General features: G+C 33.8%; 1 protein-coding gene and 1 pseudogene across 1 annotated transcript in view; one reads left to right on the top strand and one right to left on the bottom strand.

Moving 5' to 3' along the window:
- Nucleotides 1–17,818, top strand: part of CCDC39 (coiled-coil domain 39 molecular ruler complex subunit) — a 48,375-nt gene that overhangs the window by 25,482 nt on the left and 5,075 nt on the right. Inside the window, exons 10-15 of the mRNA XM_090274286.1 lie at nucleotides 1,519–1,713; nucleotides 2,964–3,128; nucleotides 5,467–5,604; nucleotides 9,691–9,899; nucleotides 15,224–15,344; nucleotides 17,573–17,732. Of these exons, the coding sequence (XP_090130412.1) occupies nucleotides 1,519–1,713; nucleotides 2,964–3,128; nucleotides 5,467–5,604; nucleotides 9,691–9,899; nucleotides 15,224–15,344; nucleotides 17,573–17,732 (988 nt within the window). The remainder of the gene's footprint in view (nucleotides 1–1,518; nucleotides 1,714–2,963; nucleotides 3,129–5,466; nucleotides 5,605–9,690; nucleotides 9,900–15,223; nucleotides 15,345–17,572; nucleotides 17,733–17,818) is intronic.
- LOC150020938 (U6 spliceosomal RNA) lies at nucleotides 17,307–17,402 on the bottom strand (annotated as a pseudogene).

Below are 17,818 nucleotides of genomic sequence, written 5' to 3'. Positions count from 1 at the left end.
ATAAATTATATTAAAAACAAAAGCAATAAATACTTAGCACTCACTACTTCCAAATTATTTTACTATTATTTATTCTTTCACTGTTATTTAAGATTATGTTGTAAAATGAAAATACTCATAAATGGTCTACTACTGTGTTTCTCTTCCTAACTCTGCATTTAGTGGAATCATTTTTAGTAGCTTGAAGTTGGCTATAGTGGGAGTATTTATGTTACAGAAACAGGGGAGTCCAAAAACAAACCCCAGAGTTTATGGCTGGGAGATAGGGAAAAGGAAGCAGCTTTCAGGATGCCTTGCATGCCTGGGGCTAGTTGCTGGAAACTTCGTTGCACAAAGATCTGTTTTGAAACTTCCAAGGCTCTGGAAGATGGGAGGGGTCTTGGACTGTGGGATGGTACGAAAGGAGCCTACAGAGCCTGCATAGGATTCTGTGAATGGTCAGAACTGTTTGCAACACCCACTGCGTCAGAGGACGCAGTCAGGGATATATAAGCAACTGCGGACATTTTAGCTGGCGTGCTCCCTCCATGCAGGAGGAGGAGCGGGTCTCTCCAGGCTGCTTTGAGGGAGGCCTCTAGGCTGCTTTAAGAAGTGCTCCCTCCAGGTGGCTTGGAGGAGGAGGTCTCCAGGCTGCTTTAAGGGAGGCCTCAGGCTGCTTTAAGAAGAGGCTTGGGCCATGCGGTTTTGAGAAGGAGAGGAAATCCACGCGGTTTGCAGGAAGAAGGCAGTTTACAAGGAGGCTGAGAATCCAGGCGGTTCTGCATTGAGATCTGAAGGGCACCACAGCACAGAAAGAACCTCCCCCATCAGAACTGAATGACTGGCAGCTACTGGTAAAGCTGAACTGTGCCTAGAAAGTAGGGAAACGGTGTTTCTGACTTTCCTGACTGGCCAGGTCTGGGAGGGGGAGCCAGAACTATGTGCAAATAAACAATTCTTTTTCTTTTCACCAAACTCTGGTATTGAGAGTTATAATTCTGGCAGCGGGCAATCGAGCCCCTAACTAAACAGCTCGTGGGTTCTGTTTCAATCGGAGAAGCCCAGGGGTTCCGTTACATTTACACCATGAAAATCAGCCTCTTCCCACTTATCTCTCATCCACTGGAAAGCTGGTGGTTAAACATTTACCTGCTCACCACTGGATAGTGACCCAAAGAAGGCAGAGATTGGATGATGTGATTTCTATTCTCTAAGACCCTCAAGACTTGGTAAACTTTGTGAACTTACATGCTGTGTGTCTCCAGATATTTTACTTTCTAAGGAAACCAGTGGACTGGCAAAGTTCTATATCCAGGGTGGGACAGAAATTAGATGGCAGATCTAATAGAGAACTACTATTCTGGTTTACTAGAATGACTATAAGAAAAATTGGGGATTTACTGAAATTGTGGGAAGGCCTTTATATCTTTAGGGCTAAAATGCTGAAGGTTCATTATGAGCCCCTAAATTATATTGTTTATAAAATAAAATATTTTAAGGTATTATAATTTCATTAATCACTATTATTCCTATCATCAGGAAGTGGAAGTTCAATTGAACATAGTGAAAGATGTGCTATTTAAGAAAGTTCAGGAATTACAGACTGAGACAATGAAAGAAAGAGCTGTTGTATCAGAAATTGAAGGAACCCGTTCCTCTCTAAAGCACCTCAACCATCAGTTACATAAACTGGATTTTGAAACCTTGAAGCAGCAAGAAATTATGTACAGTCAGGTAGATGTTACTCTTATGACTATCTTCCATATTGATTTGTTACAGTTGTGATGCAAGATACTGCAGTGTTCTGAGAAAACAAAGATTTCTAAGCACTTTTGGAGGGATAGACAGATATTGAAGATGGGATACCATGTTAGGTCAATAGTAGGGTGACGAAGCCTTAAATGCTATTTTTTTCTTGATTTGAAATAAATAGGTAAGAGGATAGACAACTCTAGCGAGGAAGAATCATGTCTTAAAGGAACCTGGGCCAACTGAATGCAGAACGCAGAATAAAACAAAACAAGTTCGATGTCTGAAGCCTAGAAAAACTGTGTGTTGATTTTTAGTCATGCAGACTTAGGCTTTCCCACCCCCATCCCTAGACTAATAAGTTGAAAGTATTTTTAAAATTTTTTCTTATTCTTCTATTTATATGATCTATCTAATTAATTTCTTAATGTCCTCCCTCTCTACATCTTAATCTTCCCATCTAATATAATTTTAGTTTCTCAAAATTGCAGATGCTAAAACATAATTTTAAAAATAATTCATTAGAAGTTTTGAGCCTTTTTTGGCTAACAATTTATGACTATATAATTTTTTGCATTCCTCTAAAATGTACCTTCAAAACTTCATGTCTATGTATATCCAATGAATTTACTCAGGCTCCATCATGGTAGTATGATAAATAGTTCCCTATATGACTGTTATATTTTGAAATTACTTGTATGTCACTGTTATGTACGCTGGTTGTTTGAAGAATAAGTTGCTGTTTCTCCTTCTAGTGTAAGAAGGATTTTTATCCTAAATTATTGAAGGTTTAAAGCAGCGGTTCTCAACCTGTGGGTCGTGACCCCTTTGGGGGTTGAATGACCCTTTCACAGGGGTCACCTAAGACCATCAGAAAACACATAGATAATTACATATTGTTTTTATGATTAATCACTATGCTTTAATTATGTTCAGTTTGTAACAATGAAAATACATCCTGCATATCAGATATTTACATTATGATTCATATCAGTAGGAAAACTGCAGTTATGAAGTAGCAATGAAAATAATTTTATGGTTGGGGATCACAACATGATGAACTGTATTAAAGGGTCGCGGCATTAGAAAGGTTGAGAACCACTGGTTTAAAGTGACTTTAGTAAATTGTGACACTGAGGTCAACTCATAAGAAAGTCTTTACTGTGTCTTTATATATATAGAAATGGTTTGCACTATTTGTTTCTCTTTACTAACTTATTTTTAAAAACTAACAGGATTTTCACATTCAACAAGTGGAACGCCGAATGTCACGGTTAAAGGGAGAAATTAATTCAGAAGAAAAACAAGCTCTCGAAACAAAAATTGTTGAACTTAAAAAGATGTTGGAAGAGAAAAAATCTACATTTGGCCTTTTGGAAACACAGATCAAGAAGCTTAATGTAACTTATCCAAAATACTTCTTATGCTTAAGATATGGTAGTTATTAGTCATTCTATTGTAGGAGAACATGTTCCTAAGACTTTACTTTGGATAGATGGTTGCCAAGTTACTCACATATATAACAAATATATGAACTGATATGCATATGTCTATCCTGACTATGAAAATGTAACTATACATTGATTCTGCATTTACTATATGCTCTATATATCACATGCCTTTTGTATTTAATTTAATTCAATCCTCATAAATATTTTGTGAGGAAGATATTACTTGTTTTACAGATTAAGTAACTTGTTCACAGTTACATAGTTAGTACAACACATGGGGAGCTAGGATTTGATCCCTGGTTCCAGTGACTTCAAAATACTCTTAGTGATTTAAAACATTGATAAATTCCAGTTTTCTATTATGTATCTGCCATGATAACTTGATTACCTTTTATGCATGAAATAACCTCTAAAAGAAGGTGCTCTTTTTATGGGTCATCAATTGTTATTCAAATATTTACTTATTTACATATTTCAAATAACTCAATTTTGTCAATACGGTGAAAATATTCTTAATCTTTAGGTTTATTAATATATTTATGGTAATATAAAACCTATGTTAGGAGAACCTATCTAATATAATACCTACGTTAAAGTTTAATTGGAGAGGAAGAGTGAAGGAGTGAGAGCCTGGGCCTGAATGGGTGAGGACTCCAAATGGTTTCGTTTTTAAAACAGCTGGGAAGGCCTAGTGATGAGTGTCCTCTAGTGACTCTAAGGAGAATTGCCCTGAATTCCGTTAGAGCTAACAAAGGAGAAAGGGAGCTATTAACATTTTTACATTAAAACAAATTTTATTTTATGATGACAAAACTTTGGTTTGGAGTATCTGGTGAAATATATTTTAACTGTTTCCTTGGTTTAGTAGAAAAGAACACATGTTTTGGAATCAAAGAATTACTTTTGAATGTCAAGGTTATACGACTCCTAACTTTTCTGAGCCCTAGTTTATTCATCTATTAAATGGGAAAATATTAATATTATTTTAGGGAATTTGGGAAAATTAGAGGACAGTTTATATCTTAACATAGTGGCTTTTAACAGGTACTCAGTAAATGGTATTTTTTAATTATATAGAGTATGAGAATACTAATGCCAAAGAAACCTAAGAAGGTGAGCTGTGTAGTGTTCTTCTGTTCCCTCTTTATCCTGGGGCTCTGTCCATTATTTAGTTGCTTAGTACTTATACCTATTCTAACTCTGGTTTTGATAGAGAGGTAAATTAATAGAAATGCAAGTGAATTTTTGAAGATTCTAAAAGTACCCTTCCAATGAAGGTTGCTTCCAATAGTAGCATCAGGTTGTAAAATCATTCTGCATTCCCTCTCCCATGCTACTCCATCTATTATTTTGCATAACAGAATTTAATTTATTCCAGGTGAAATTCACCTTAAATTGAATTTTTGTTCTTAAAGATAGTTTTATAAAATCACATATTTACACAAAATAATTCCTCTTCTTACTGTGTTGCTGCAGCCTTAGGTGTTTAAACCTCAGAAACATACAGACAATGGGACAGGGAGAGGGAGGGGAGGTGGGATCTGAAACTTGGAACTAGAAAGTTTTTACTTTAGGTACCCAGAGGGGCTAAGAGCATACACCTTGTTCTGGGTTCAGGGTGGGAGGAGTGATACAAACTGATATAAAGCTAGAAAACTGGTATCTATGTATGTATTACCCATTTATGCATCCTATGGAGTTAGATTTTTACCTGGCTTTTTTTTTTCTCTAGCAATATGCGATTTAATAATAATCATAAATAATACATGAGTTTTCTATATATCAAATGCTGTTGTGCATACTTCTTACCAGTAACTTCTTTGATCCTCACAACAACCTAAGGAAGTAGCTATTGCTATCATCTGATTTCAGAGCTTGTGATGTTAACCAAGACCATATTCTTTTTCATACAGTTAATGTTTTTACCTTCTGGGACTTGGGTTGAATCAAATAATGAACTCTAGAAGGTGAACCATGTATTGAACCAAAGTTTGGGCTCCCTTCTCCCATTTCTTCCCATAAATGGTGATCAACTAAGAATTCACTTTGAACAGTAACCACACATACTTAAAGTAAACCCAAAACATAAATAGATGATAAAAATGAAAAAAAGTATATGAATATCTATGTATATTATATTAGAGATATTAGCACATGAAGAATAAGATTTTTAAAAATCTGATTATTACATTTAATGGAGCATGTAATTTAATGTAAGATGTTTAATAGTATGTGTTTAATATTGTTATTTAAAATTATATTTATGTACCTTTTTTCCTTTTTACAGAATGATCTTTACTTTATCAAGAAGTCAAACAGTAAAAATTGTGATGAAAAACAGTTCCTCACGAATAAAATAAATGAACTAAACCTTTTCAATGACAGATCAGAGAAAGTACTCAATAAAGTTAAAGCTTTTAAACAGGTGCAATAAAATCATATTGTATATACTATTTAAGACCACATGTTTTCATGCTAAGTATAGAAAAATTTAAAAATACAGCAAATTATAAAGAACAAAATAAGTTACTGTAGTCACTGTACACAAGAAAAACAGTATAAAAGTATATTATTTCTTTCCAGTATTAAAAAATTGGCTATATATATACATATCGTCAGCGGCGGCAGCCGTCCGTCTCGAGAGACGATGGTGTAGCTTCTTAAGAGTCTATCTGCACCGCCGAGAATGGCTGTGCAGTCCAACTCGGGAGTGACACGGTATCTGTCTCCTCCCATGTTGAATCGACATCTTGTGATGACGCTGGAGTGTCCTCTCCAGTGAAGCTGAAGCTACAGAGCCTGGGCAGGGTGATATGGAGGGTCTGCTGTTGCCCATGCAGCAGACCCCCCTCTCTTCGCAGCTGAAGGGTCCAAGGGAAAGACGGAGTCAATACAGCTTGGCTTCAGGTGCGCCGCAGGAGTTGCCGGTGTTGACTACAATGTCAAACCGCCTTAGGGACTCCGGCTCCAGATTTTCTGTCGGGGTTTACTCCCTTAGCCTTTCCCCTGAAGAGGTATGCCGCAAGGCAGCGGAGGTTTTTTTGGAGTCAGTTTTCCTTCTCTGATGTGCCCTGACTGGAAGATCGAACCAGCGACACTTAGCTCGCAGGCCGACGCTCAATCCACTGAGCCAAACCAGCCAGGGGGATATATACATATATATGTATATATAATATATATATATATATATTTATTTAAAATTGATTAATATATTGTACATGTTTCCAAACATTAAATATTCTTAAGTATATATTTGGAGACTTCCTACAGTCCATTGCATGAAGTTACTGTAATTTATTTAGCCATCTCCTGTTTTTTTGATTTGTGCTTTGTTTCCAATGTTTGACTATTCTAATAGTATTATCCTTTTCTATGCACATATATCATTGTACAGTTGTTCAATTAATTTCTTAGGATAAATCTGTAGCTATATAATTAAAATTCATAAAGAATGAATATTTACAGTGTCTTAAAACTATTTTTAAGGAAAATTGACTTCTAGAGGGTTAAATTGATACTTGTAGTAGCATTGGGTAAGCATTCTATTTCACTCACCACCCCCAAAGCTAGACCTTATAGTTTATAAGATTGTTGCCAGTTTTATGGTCCAACAGAGTATCTCATTGTTTTTAGTCTGCCCTGTAAAATTTGGTGACATTTTGAAACATATGTTTAAACATTACATAAAATTTAAAATATTTATGTTTAAATAAAAATGTTTAAAACTTTTAAATTATATCATGCTCCATAATTATTTTTTGGGTTCCTTGTTTATGTTCTTGGCCCATATTTCCATTAGGAGGTTTATATTTTTAAATTGCTTTGCAGAAGATCTTCATATATAAAAACACTAACTCTATCATAAGTAGTGCCAATATTTTCCATTTGTCTTTAAATTTTTATTGTTTTTTAGTATGTAAAAATTCATTTTTCATTTCAATGTGAAGTGATATCTCATTGTGGTTTTAATTTGCATTTCTCTGATGATTAGTGATGTTGAGCATCTTTTCATATGACTATTGGCCATCAATATGTCCTCTTTGGAGGTGTCTATTTGGGTCCTTTGCCCATTTTTTATGTGGAATTTTTTTTTTTTTTTTTTTTTGGATATTGAGTTTTGTAAGTATTTTGTAAATTTTGGATACTAACCTCTTATAAGATGTATTGATAAATATGTCCTCCCATTCAGTGGGTTGCCTTTTTATTTTGTTGATGATTTCCTTTGCTCTGCAAAAACTTTTTAGTTTGGTGTAGTCCCATTTATTTATTTATTTATTTTTGTTTCCTTTGAGAGGAGGTAATCATAAAAAATATTGTTACAGACTATGTCTGAGATTTTATTGCCTATATTTTCTTCTAGGATTTTCATGGTTTTTGGGCCTAACATTTAAGTCTTTGATCCACTTTGAATTTTTTTGTGTGTGCGGCATAAGAAAGTGGTCTAATTTCATTTTTCGGCACCTATTTGTCCAACTTTCCCAACACTATTTATTGAATAAACTATCCTTAGCCCATTGTATGTGCTTGCTTCCTCTGTCAAATATTAATTGAATATAAAGGTGTTTATTCCTGGGCTCTCTATTCTGTTCCATTGATCTATTTGTTTGCTTTTTGCCAGGACCATGATGTTTTGATTACCATGGTCTTATAATATAGTTTGATATTAGGTAACGTGATTCCTCCAACTTTGTTCTTCTTTCTCAGGATTGCTATTGCTATGTGGGCCCTTTTGTGGTTCCATATAATTTTTAAAAATATTTTTTCTAGTTCTGTGAAATACATCATTGGTATCTTGATAGGAACTTTGTTGACTATAGATTGCTTTGGGCAGCATTGACATTTTAATGATGTTAATTCTTCCTATCCATGAACATGGTATGTGCTCCCACTTATTTGTATTTTCTTCAATTTCTTTCTTCAGTGTCTTATAATTTTCCAAGTATAGGTCTTTTATATTCTTGGTTAGGTTTATTCCTAGGCATTTAATCTTTTTGAAGCTATTGTGAACGGGATTTGTTAATTTCCTTTTCTTTTAGTTAATTATTTTCATATAAAAATGCAACTGATTTCTGGATATTAATTTTGAATCTTGCTACTTTACTGAATTCATTTTTCAGCTCTAGTAGTTTCTTGGTGGAATCTTTAGGTTCTTTATGTACAATATCATCTCATTTGCAGTTTTACTTCTTTCTCTCCAATCTGGATGCCTTTTATCTCTTCTTCTTGTCTGATTGCTATGGCTAGGACTTCCAGTACTATGCTGAATAAGAGAGGTGAAAGTGGACATCCCTGTCTTGTTCCCAGTCTTAAGGGGAACACTTGTAGTTTTTGCCCATTGATTATGATGCTGGCAATGGGTTTGTCATATATGGCCTTATTCTATTTAGGTATGTTCCCTCTGTTCCCACTTTGCTGAGTTTTTATCATAATTGGGTGCTGGATTTTATCAACTACTTTTCTGCACTATTGATATGATCCTGTGGATTTTATCCTTCATTTTGTTTTTGTGGTGAATAACATTTATTGATATTTGAATGTTGTACCAACCTTGTATTCCTAGAATAAATCTCACTTGATCATGGTGTATGATTTTTTTGATCATTGCTCTATTTAGTTTGCTAATATTTTGTTGAGGATTTTAGCATCTATGTTCATCAGGGATATTGGCCTACAATTTTCATTTTTTGTAGTGTCTTTACCTGGTTTTGGAATTAGGATAATGCTGGCTTCATAAAATGAGCTTGGAAGTCTTCTCTCCTCTTGAATTTTTGAAATAGTTGACAATAAAAACTTTTTTAAACATCAAACATTTAAGTGCTTTTCCCTGCTTAGAAATTTCTTTGTCACAGTAAACATCAAACAAGTGTTTATTCTTACTAGTACCTACATTGGTTTTATCTCTTGCATTAAGTTTTTTCATTAATCTAGAATTTATTTTTGGTGCATATGAAATGTAGGGATATAATCTTTTCTCCAACTAAAAAACTGTATCTTTGAAAAAGTAAAATCTTATATTTTGGAGTGTTTGTTTCTGGGCTTTCTATTCTGAAAATTATCTGTGTACTCTTTACCAGTACTCTGCTCATGATAGAACTGTTTTAAAATAAAAGTTTATGTGCACATTATTTTGTGAGATTTAGTTTAGGATATAAAAATGCTCACTTATAGGGATTTATATATTTTTAGGATATTTTAAGTTTCAATTAAAAAAATTTATTCCCTTTTTCTTAAAGCAAAACTTGAATTTAAGATTGAATTATAATAAATGACTTGGAATAACCACAAATTGTTTTTTGTTTTTTAAATAAATGAAAAAGAAAGAAAGGAAAAGGAAAAAAGAAAATCCAGAGTCATGGCTCAACAATCTAAATTTAACCATGGTTAATATATTTAATGGTCAAATTAGAAAAATGTATATTTTCATGTATGACCTTTGTAACAATAATAAGAATATTTTTGTTAGCTTTTAAAATAATTATTTCAATATTTGACAATATTGTTATGTTGACAGGATTTGATGATAGAAGACAATCTTTTAAAACTTGAAGTTAAACGTACTCGTGAAATGCTTCACAGTAAAGCAGAAGAAGTTCTTTCTCTAGAAAAAAGGAAACAGCAGTTACAAACAGTTATGGAAGAACGAACTGAAGAAATTAAGGTTCACAAAACAATGCTTGCATCACAGATAAGATATGTTGATCAAGAACGGCAAAACATCAGGTAATAATTAGAATTTTCTATACTGCTAATGAATTTTGGAAACGTAAGGATGATGTCAGAAGAACTGACTCCTCCCTCTACCAGCTTGGATGTCCCTCTTTTTCTTATTCATTTGAAAGCCTTTTAATATAATATATGGGATGTATTTTAGCCATAAATCTATGCTTTTTATTCTCTCTTTTGGCTACCTTCTCATTCTTTAGATTCTCCCTTTTAGATGAAGATCATTAATTCCCTTGTAGTTGATTTTTTTGTATGGATTGTGTAAGGGTTCATTAACATGTTTTCCCTTATGGGTACCTAATAACTGTTTATTAAAGCAAATTTTCCCTAGAGATCTTGCATATCTTTTAAGATTATTCCTGGCTACATGCTAATTTTTTAATGTTACTTTCAGCGTTATCTCTTTTTAAAATATTTCATTTCTGGTTTATTTGTATATAAAAATCCAGTTGATTTCTATATATTAAGTATCCAGCAACTTTGCTTAAAATCTTGTTAATTCTACTAATTGATCTAGATTGCATTTTCTATATATTTTACTCAATCATTTGCAGATAACAGTTTTTTGTCTTCCTTTTCAATCTTATAACTTTTCTTCCAGTTCACTGCTGAATAGTAGTGGTGATTCCAGGTATCCTTGTCTTGTGCCTGAAAGCAAAGGGAAAGTTTTTGTTGCTTTATCATTAAATATGAAGTTGACTGTGGGAAACTTTTTTGAGCTGCTCTTTATAATATTAAGGGTATTCCCACCCATTTTTATTCTTTATCCAGAGATTGTTTTAATTTGTTTAATTTGAAGTCGATGTTGAATTTTATTATATGCTGCTTCTGCATTCATTGATATATAGCTCCTTCAATCTGTTAATATAATTAAATATATTGATTGATTTTTCAAAGTTAAACAACCTTATGTTTCTGAAATAAACGCAGCTTGTTTGTCACATATTTATTGTGTATACATCTAGTTTGGGGAGGGTACTATTTTAATACAATTTTTCATCTATGCTTATAATTCTCCTTTTTCTACAGCCCTTGCAAGTTATCAGGTTACTAAAGTTATGTCTACTTCTATAAAATGATTTTTGTTTATTTCTTATTTTTCTGTACTCTGAATAAGTTTGTAAAAGAGTAGAAATTTTTCAGAGACCTCACTGATAAAACTCGTGGAGGGCTGGAGCTTTTTAAGGAGGATTTTCAACTCTTGGTTCATTTTATTTGTTCTTGGAGATTTTATACTTCTTCTTGAACTGGTTTTGGTAAATTATATATTTCCCTAGGAAAAATTTTCCATTTCATTTAATTTTCAAAGTTATTGCCATAAAGTTGTTCATGATATTTTATTTGTTTCATAGCTACATTTCAGCCCTAATTTGAGTTATATCTTTTTTGGATGGAATAAGTCTTGCAAATAATGAATTTTATTGCTCTTTGAAAAAAAATCAAATCTTGCCGATGTTTTCTATTTTGAATTCATTTTCTACTTTATCAATTGTTGCTCTCACATTTATTTTTCCTTCTATTTTTTAATTATCGTTTTTATTGTTGTTTCTTCTCTTTTTATGGGATTATTTTGATCTCCTTTTTCTAACTTCTTGAGATAGATGCTTAACTAATTAATTTTCAGATTTGAAGGCTAAAACAATTCCCTTTATTATTTTATCTGCATTCCACATAATTTTCTTTAAGGGCCAGATATTAAATATTATAGGTTTAGGCCGTATGATCTCTGTTGCAACTTAATTCTGTCATTGTAGAGTAAAAGCAGGCATAGATTATATGCAAATAAATGAGCATGGATGGCTGTGTTCCAATAAAACTTTATGGATACTGGAATTTGAACTTCATAGAATTTTCATTTTTCATAAACTATATATATTTTTTCAACCATTTTGCTTTTAAAAAGATAAAAACCATTCTTGGCTCATGGGCTGTACAAAAGCAAGAGGCAGGCAGACACCTGGCTCTTTATTGTCAAGTACAGTAATAATATTCCACTCTGTGCATCTACCCCAATTTATTTGTACATTCACCTGTGTTAAACATTTGAATTGTTTCCAGTTCTTGGCTATTATAGATAAAGCTGCTATGAACATTTGTGTTCTTGTATAAACATATGCTTTCTTTTCTCTTGGGTAAATATCTAGAAGTGGAATATATGGATCATATTGGTAGATACAGTATTCCCTCACTTATCACGTGTATTACATTCTAGACCCCCCCGCGATAGGTGAAAATCCGTGAAGTAGGAACCTTACATTTGTTTTAGTATTTATATATATTTTAAGGCTTTATAAACCCTTCCCACACACTTATAAACCATTCCCAGTCCCTTATTAACCTTTCCCACTTCCTTATTAACCTTTTCCACACTTTTATAAACACTACTTATGTTCTTAAACATATTCTACACTCTTAAACCTATGTAACTTAAACAACATATGCAGTACTGCAAAATCCCACGATAAAACGAAAAATTCGTGACAAATAATTAAATATAATATTTTTTAAAATCCCGCGATACAGTGAAGCCACAATAAGTGAACCGCGATATAGAGAGGGACTACTGTATTTCTTTTTGTCTTTCTGTTATTTTCATTGATTTCACTAAATTTTCTTTTTCTCTTTTTTCCTCTTTCATTGTTTAGAGGATACATATTCTAATTTTACTTATTTTGTTGGTTATTCTTAAATTCAAAGGAAACTTTAATTTTCCTATTTTTCTATGAATACTGAAAATTAATTTGATTGTATTATTTTCCCTTCCTAAAACACATTAAGACTTTTAGCATTTTTTACTACTGCCTTTTCTATCTCTATCTTTCATGTATTGTTGAAATCACTGATTATCATTTCAGGTTGTTATGTATTGTTCTTAATGTTATGTCCCTACTTTTAAAAGAACTGCTTTTTTAGAGCTTGCTTTGAACTGTTCCACCAATTGCCAGCAGTAATTTCAATCTAGCTTAATGTTTTACTTTGTTTCTTGCTTTAGTATTCTTTTGTATATTCTTTGTCATCCTATTTTCTTGCACTTCCATTCAAGTTCTCTGGAGTATGTTCTGAATTTGTTTTCCATTATTGATCTTTTTCTGAAAATTGTGTCCTTGCCTGTTTAAGACATATTTATTCTACTCCTTATTTGAATTAATTGAACTTTGAAAGCATTGTTTCATATTCTTCTATAGTGTTGTTTATAAGAGATCTGATTTCAGGCTTATTTATTTTATTTTGTAGGGAACATGGTTTTTGTTTTCTTTCTGGAAGCATGGGACAACTTTTTACTTTGGGGTTTTAAAATTTTTCTTATGTATCTGGGTGTTCTATCTTTCTCTATTTTTCTTGTTTGAAACTCTTTGTGAGCTCTTACAATTACTTCATTGAAGTCTTTCTTCGGGCCAGGGAAATACTTTTTATTACTTCTTTAATTTTTTTTCTCACATCCTATTCTATTCAACTATTTGTTGCTCTTTAGTGGATGTTGGTCTTAGATCAGCCTTCATGTCTAGATTCCTTAACTTTTCTCTCATTTTAAATTTTCTATTCTTTTTATTCAACTTTTTAAGATATTTTCATTTCCTCTCTCCCTACCCCCTATTCTGTCTCTACCTTGTTCCCTGCCTCTCTTTCTCTTTCTCCATCTCTAATTTCATCTTTTTCTTCAGTAGTTATATAAATATCTAATCACTGTTGCACACCCAAAACTAATACAATATTTTATGTCAACTGTAATTAAAAATAAATGAGGGAAATTGAAAAGAGAAAATTATTTGCAAATTTGTTCCTTCATTAATCCTTTTCATGGCAGCCTGTTCTTGTTTAATGGATATTTTTGGATGCAAAACTGTAACTTCTGATGCTGATACGTTTTATCTTCAACTTTCCTTAGTAGTGGGAAAACTGATAGGTTGAAGATTTCCTTTCACCATGGTAGGATGGCTCACTTTCATGTGGTTGTAGCAGGCAAATGCATCGCCCTCCTTGTTGCCATGTGTATGTTGGCGTTATTAATATTGTTACAGGATAAGTTAAAATAGTTCATAAAATATAAATTTACTAAAGAAAAGGAAAGAATTTAATCAGCAGATTTAAGAATATAAACCATGGGTTTCTCATGTTTCTGCATGCCTTGCAAGGAGAGACATTAACTGTCCTGTTCTAGACTATTTAAAAAATTTATTTTAAACACATAACATAAAATTTACCATCTTAACTATATTTTAGCATACAGTTCAGTAATGTTAAGCATATTCACATTGTTGTCCAACAGATCTCCAGAATTTTATCATCTTGTAAAACTGAAACTCTACCCATTAAACACTAACTCCCCATTTTCTCCTCCCTGCAGCCCTTAGTAATCACCACTCTGTCTGTATGAATTTGACTATTTTAGATACCTGATGAAAGTGGAACTATACAGTATTTGTCTTTTTGTGACTGGCTTATTTTACTTAGCCTAATGTCCTCAAGGTTCATTCATGTTACATGTGACAAAATTTACTTTCTAAGGCTGAATAATATTTCATTGTATGTATATATCACATTTTGTTTATCCGTTCATCTGTCTATGGATATTTGGGTGGCTTCCACCTGCTATGAACACTGCTATGTAGATATCTCTTCAAGACACTCTTTCAATTCTTTCGGGTGTATACCCAGAGGTGGAATTGCTGGATCACATGGTAGCTCTGTTTTTAATCTTTTGTTTTCCATAATGGTCGCACCAATTTACAGTCCCACCAGCAGTGCTTTAGGGGTTTCATTTTCTTCACACCCTTGCCAATACTTTATTTCTTGTTTGATAGTGGTTTGAGGTGATATATCATTCTGGTTTTGATTTGCATTAGATTATCATTTAAAAGATGTTTTCATAGTGAACAGCTTCAGAATCCAGAGGTACTGAGTATCTCCCTCTGGAGCAAAGGTTAGGTATGTTTGCTTATTTCCTATTATAAAATATTTAATTACCTAAGCTTGAGGTTGCTCAGTTGTGATATACACCTACTGTGTATTCGGCATTCCTTTGAGCCCCTCCTCCCCTGCGTGGTGATTTGGGAGCAAGGGGAACCAACGTAAACAGGAAGCTCTTTTCCTCTGACCAGGAAATCTTGTGTCTTCCACCAGCACCCATGAAACTGTGGTAGGATAACTTGTTACCTTAAAATAGGGTGAAATCTGAGGCCCTTCACACTGAATTATAAAACTGAAAAGTGAGAACATACTTAGTACAGTAGTGATACAAGCACAAATGTCTTCTATAAGAACACTACACTCCTTTTAAAAAAGTATTTGTTTTCCAGTGTTTTTCTTTCTTTCCATATTAGTGCTGAGTTTCACGAGCGGCTAAGTAAAATCGATAAGCTGAAGAATAGATATGAAATTCTTACTGTTGTTATGCTGCCCCCTGAAGGAGAAGAGAAGACACAGGCCTACTATGTAATAAAGGTATCTTAATCGATTTACAGTTGTGATAGAATTAAGTATCCTTTCTTCATTAACAACCGAAATGGCGGTTTTACCATGGAATTTCAAATTTTATAGCACTTTGGTAGCTACTGCACTTAATTAGGGCTACAAAACATTAGTTGCTAATGGAAATACTAAAGTGCTATTAGTTTTATACACCTCCAGTCTGTGAGGTCAAAGAGAGGTCTGGACTACTCTTTGACACTTTTATTTTGGCCTTTTTTTGTGTCCTGTCATTTTCTCTCATTTATTCAAGATTCATAATCTCTTTTACCCTGAGACCTACTACTACTCTGGGTGTCTTTAGCATACATGTGACAATCCATTCAACACTTCAGGCTCAATGCTGTTACTTCACTGTAGCCACCACTCATGGCCACACCCGCTAGACCTTATCATCACCTGGAGTTACACCACTTCTGAAATCTTGTACTCCAATTTCCCATTGCAGTCCTGGAGTGGCAGCTATTGAGAGAGGAAGAGAGGCTGTTCTTTGCCTTCCTATTAGGTAGGAGACAAACTAAACAGGTGAATCTGCTCTGTTCTTTCTGATGTTTCAGAGTTGTCTGCTATCTCATGATTATCTTTACCTAGGAATCCCTAATGGAAAATTTAGGAGTGATTAGGAATTGCACTTGATTCCCTTCCTGAATGTATTCATATTTTTATGTGAAAATACCCTGAACAGGTGTGATTTCCTTTATGGAGAAGTTTAGGAAATTATTCAAACCACCACAAAGGAGGAATGGAAATTGTGACTTTTATCTCGTTCTTCTTGTTTCATACATGCATAGGAGTAGCAGATCTCAGTTTTCACCGTTAAGAAACAGGCCCTTCTGGACACTCCCTCCCTTTTGACTTATATTACATAATCTTCCAAGTTTCTTACTGTAGTTCTTGAGGCTGCTCCTAACACATACACTAACTGTGACAACCTGCCACTTTTCCTCAGAAAATCCTACCCTTTTATAACTCATCAGCCTTTAGTACCTCAGGGTTCTGCCCAATAGTAACAGGACTTGCTTCTTAGGGTTTGAAGGTTTCCAAGGGGTGAGGCAGGCTCTAATTTGTGGAGCATTGGGAAGAAGGCAGATGTTACAGTTCCAGTTAAGTTTCTCTACCAAGGGCTGTTATGAGTTACCTAAAAGCCCTAGTGTTAAGTCTTTGTCCATATCTTGATTCTGTCACTGACTAGGCAGGTGACCTTGAGTAAATTATTTAACTACTTGTACCCTTAGTTTTCCCTTGCAAAATGAGGATGGTTAATAGTTACTTTGGTTTCTAAGAGTGAGAAAAAAAAAAAAGCTCTTAAGACAGTGCCTGGAGCAAAATGAGCCCCCAATAAATGCTATCATCATTATTGCTGTTATGATTGGTAATACTAATCCACTTCTCAGGAAAACAGGCAAGTTTTATGAGGAAAGAGAATTGTTCACAGTGAAGGTGCTGAATAAATGCCAGTATGTTAAATGAACCAAGGCTGTCCTACACTTCACCTTCTCCAGGGTTCAGAGCTTACCAGTTACATTTTTCGTTGTGCGGCACTTACACGTTTTATGTCTAACACTTCACATGGGCCAGATGTGTAAAAATGAGACTTTGTTTCTTTATAACTAAACTCACTTATAAAACTTCATTTTTTTTCTAGCAATTAATCACAATTATCTTTACCTTGAAACAAAAATGTGATAAAATATACCTAAAATTTGCCTTTTTAACAATGTTAAGTGTATGTTCAATGGTATTAAATATATTCATATTGTTGTGATGTAACATCACCACCCATCCCCAGGACTGTTTTCACCTAAAATGGAAACTTTACCCATTTAACAATAACTCATGTCCCCCTGCCCCAAACCCTGGCAGTCAGCATTCTGTCTCCATGAATTGGACTGCTCGAGGTACTCCATTTAAGTTGACTCATGCAGTATTTTCACTTTTAAAAATATGGAACACTTCACAAATTTGTATGTCATTCTTGCATAAGTGCCATGCTAACCTTCAGAGTTTTGATCCTATGTGCTGTATTTGAAGGACTGGAGGATTTGCTCTTCTACTGGAAATCAAGTGAAAGAAAGAAATGGTGCTTTATGTGAATCTCAAGGCAAATGGGTATTTTTGTGAGTTAACAATTTCCTGCCCTGAAAACAGACATACTCCTCCATGAGAAATACTTTTATTTAATCATTTTATTCTGTATTCTATAGGCTGCTCAAGAAAAAGAAGAACTTCAAAGGGAAGGGGACAGTTTGGATGCTAAGATCAACAAAGCTGAAAAAGAAATCTGTGCTCTAGAAAACACCTTGCAAGTGCTGAAAAGTTGCAACAACAATTACAAACAATCTTTTAAACAAGTGACTCCCTCTAGTACGTAGGAGTTAACATTTTTAAATGAATACATGCAATGGGAGTTGTATAGTTATGTTTGCCTAGGTCAGAAACTTCCTCCCCAC

The sequence above is a fragment of the Furipterus horrens genome, unplaced genomic scaffold, assembly GCF_987537825.1.
Source record: "Furipterus horrens unplaced genomic scaffold, mFurHor1.1.pri manual_scaffold_1, whole genome shotgun sequence".
NCBI classification, from domain to species: domain Eukaryota; kingdom Metazoa; phylum Chordata; class Mammalia; order Chiroptera; family Furipteridae; genus Furipterus; species Furipterus horrens.
This window is presented reverse-complemented; position numbering and strand designations above follow the sequence as displayed.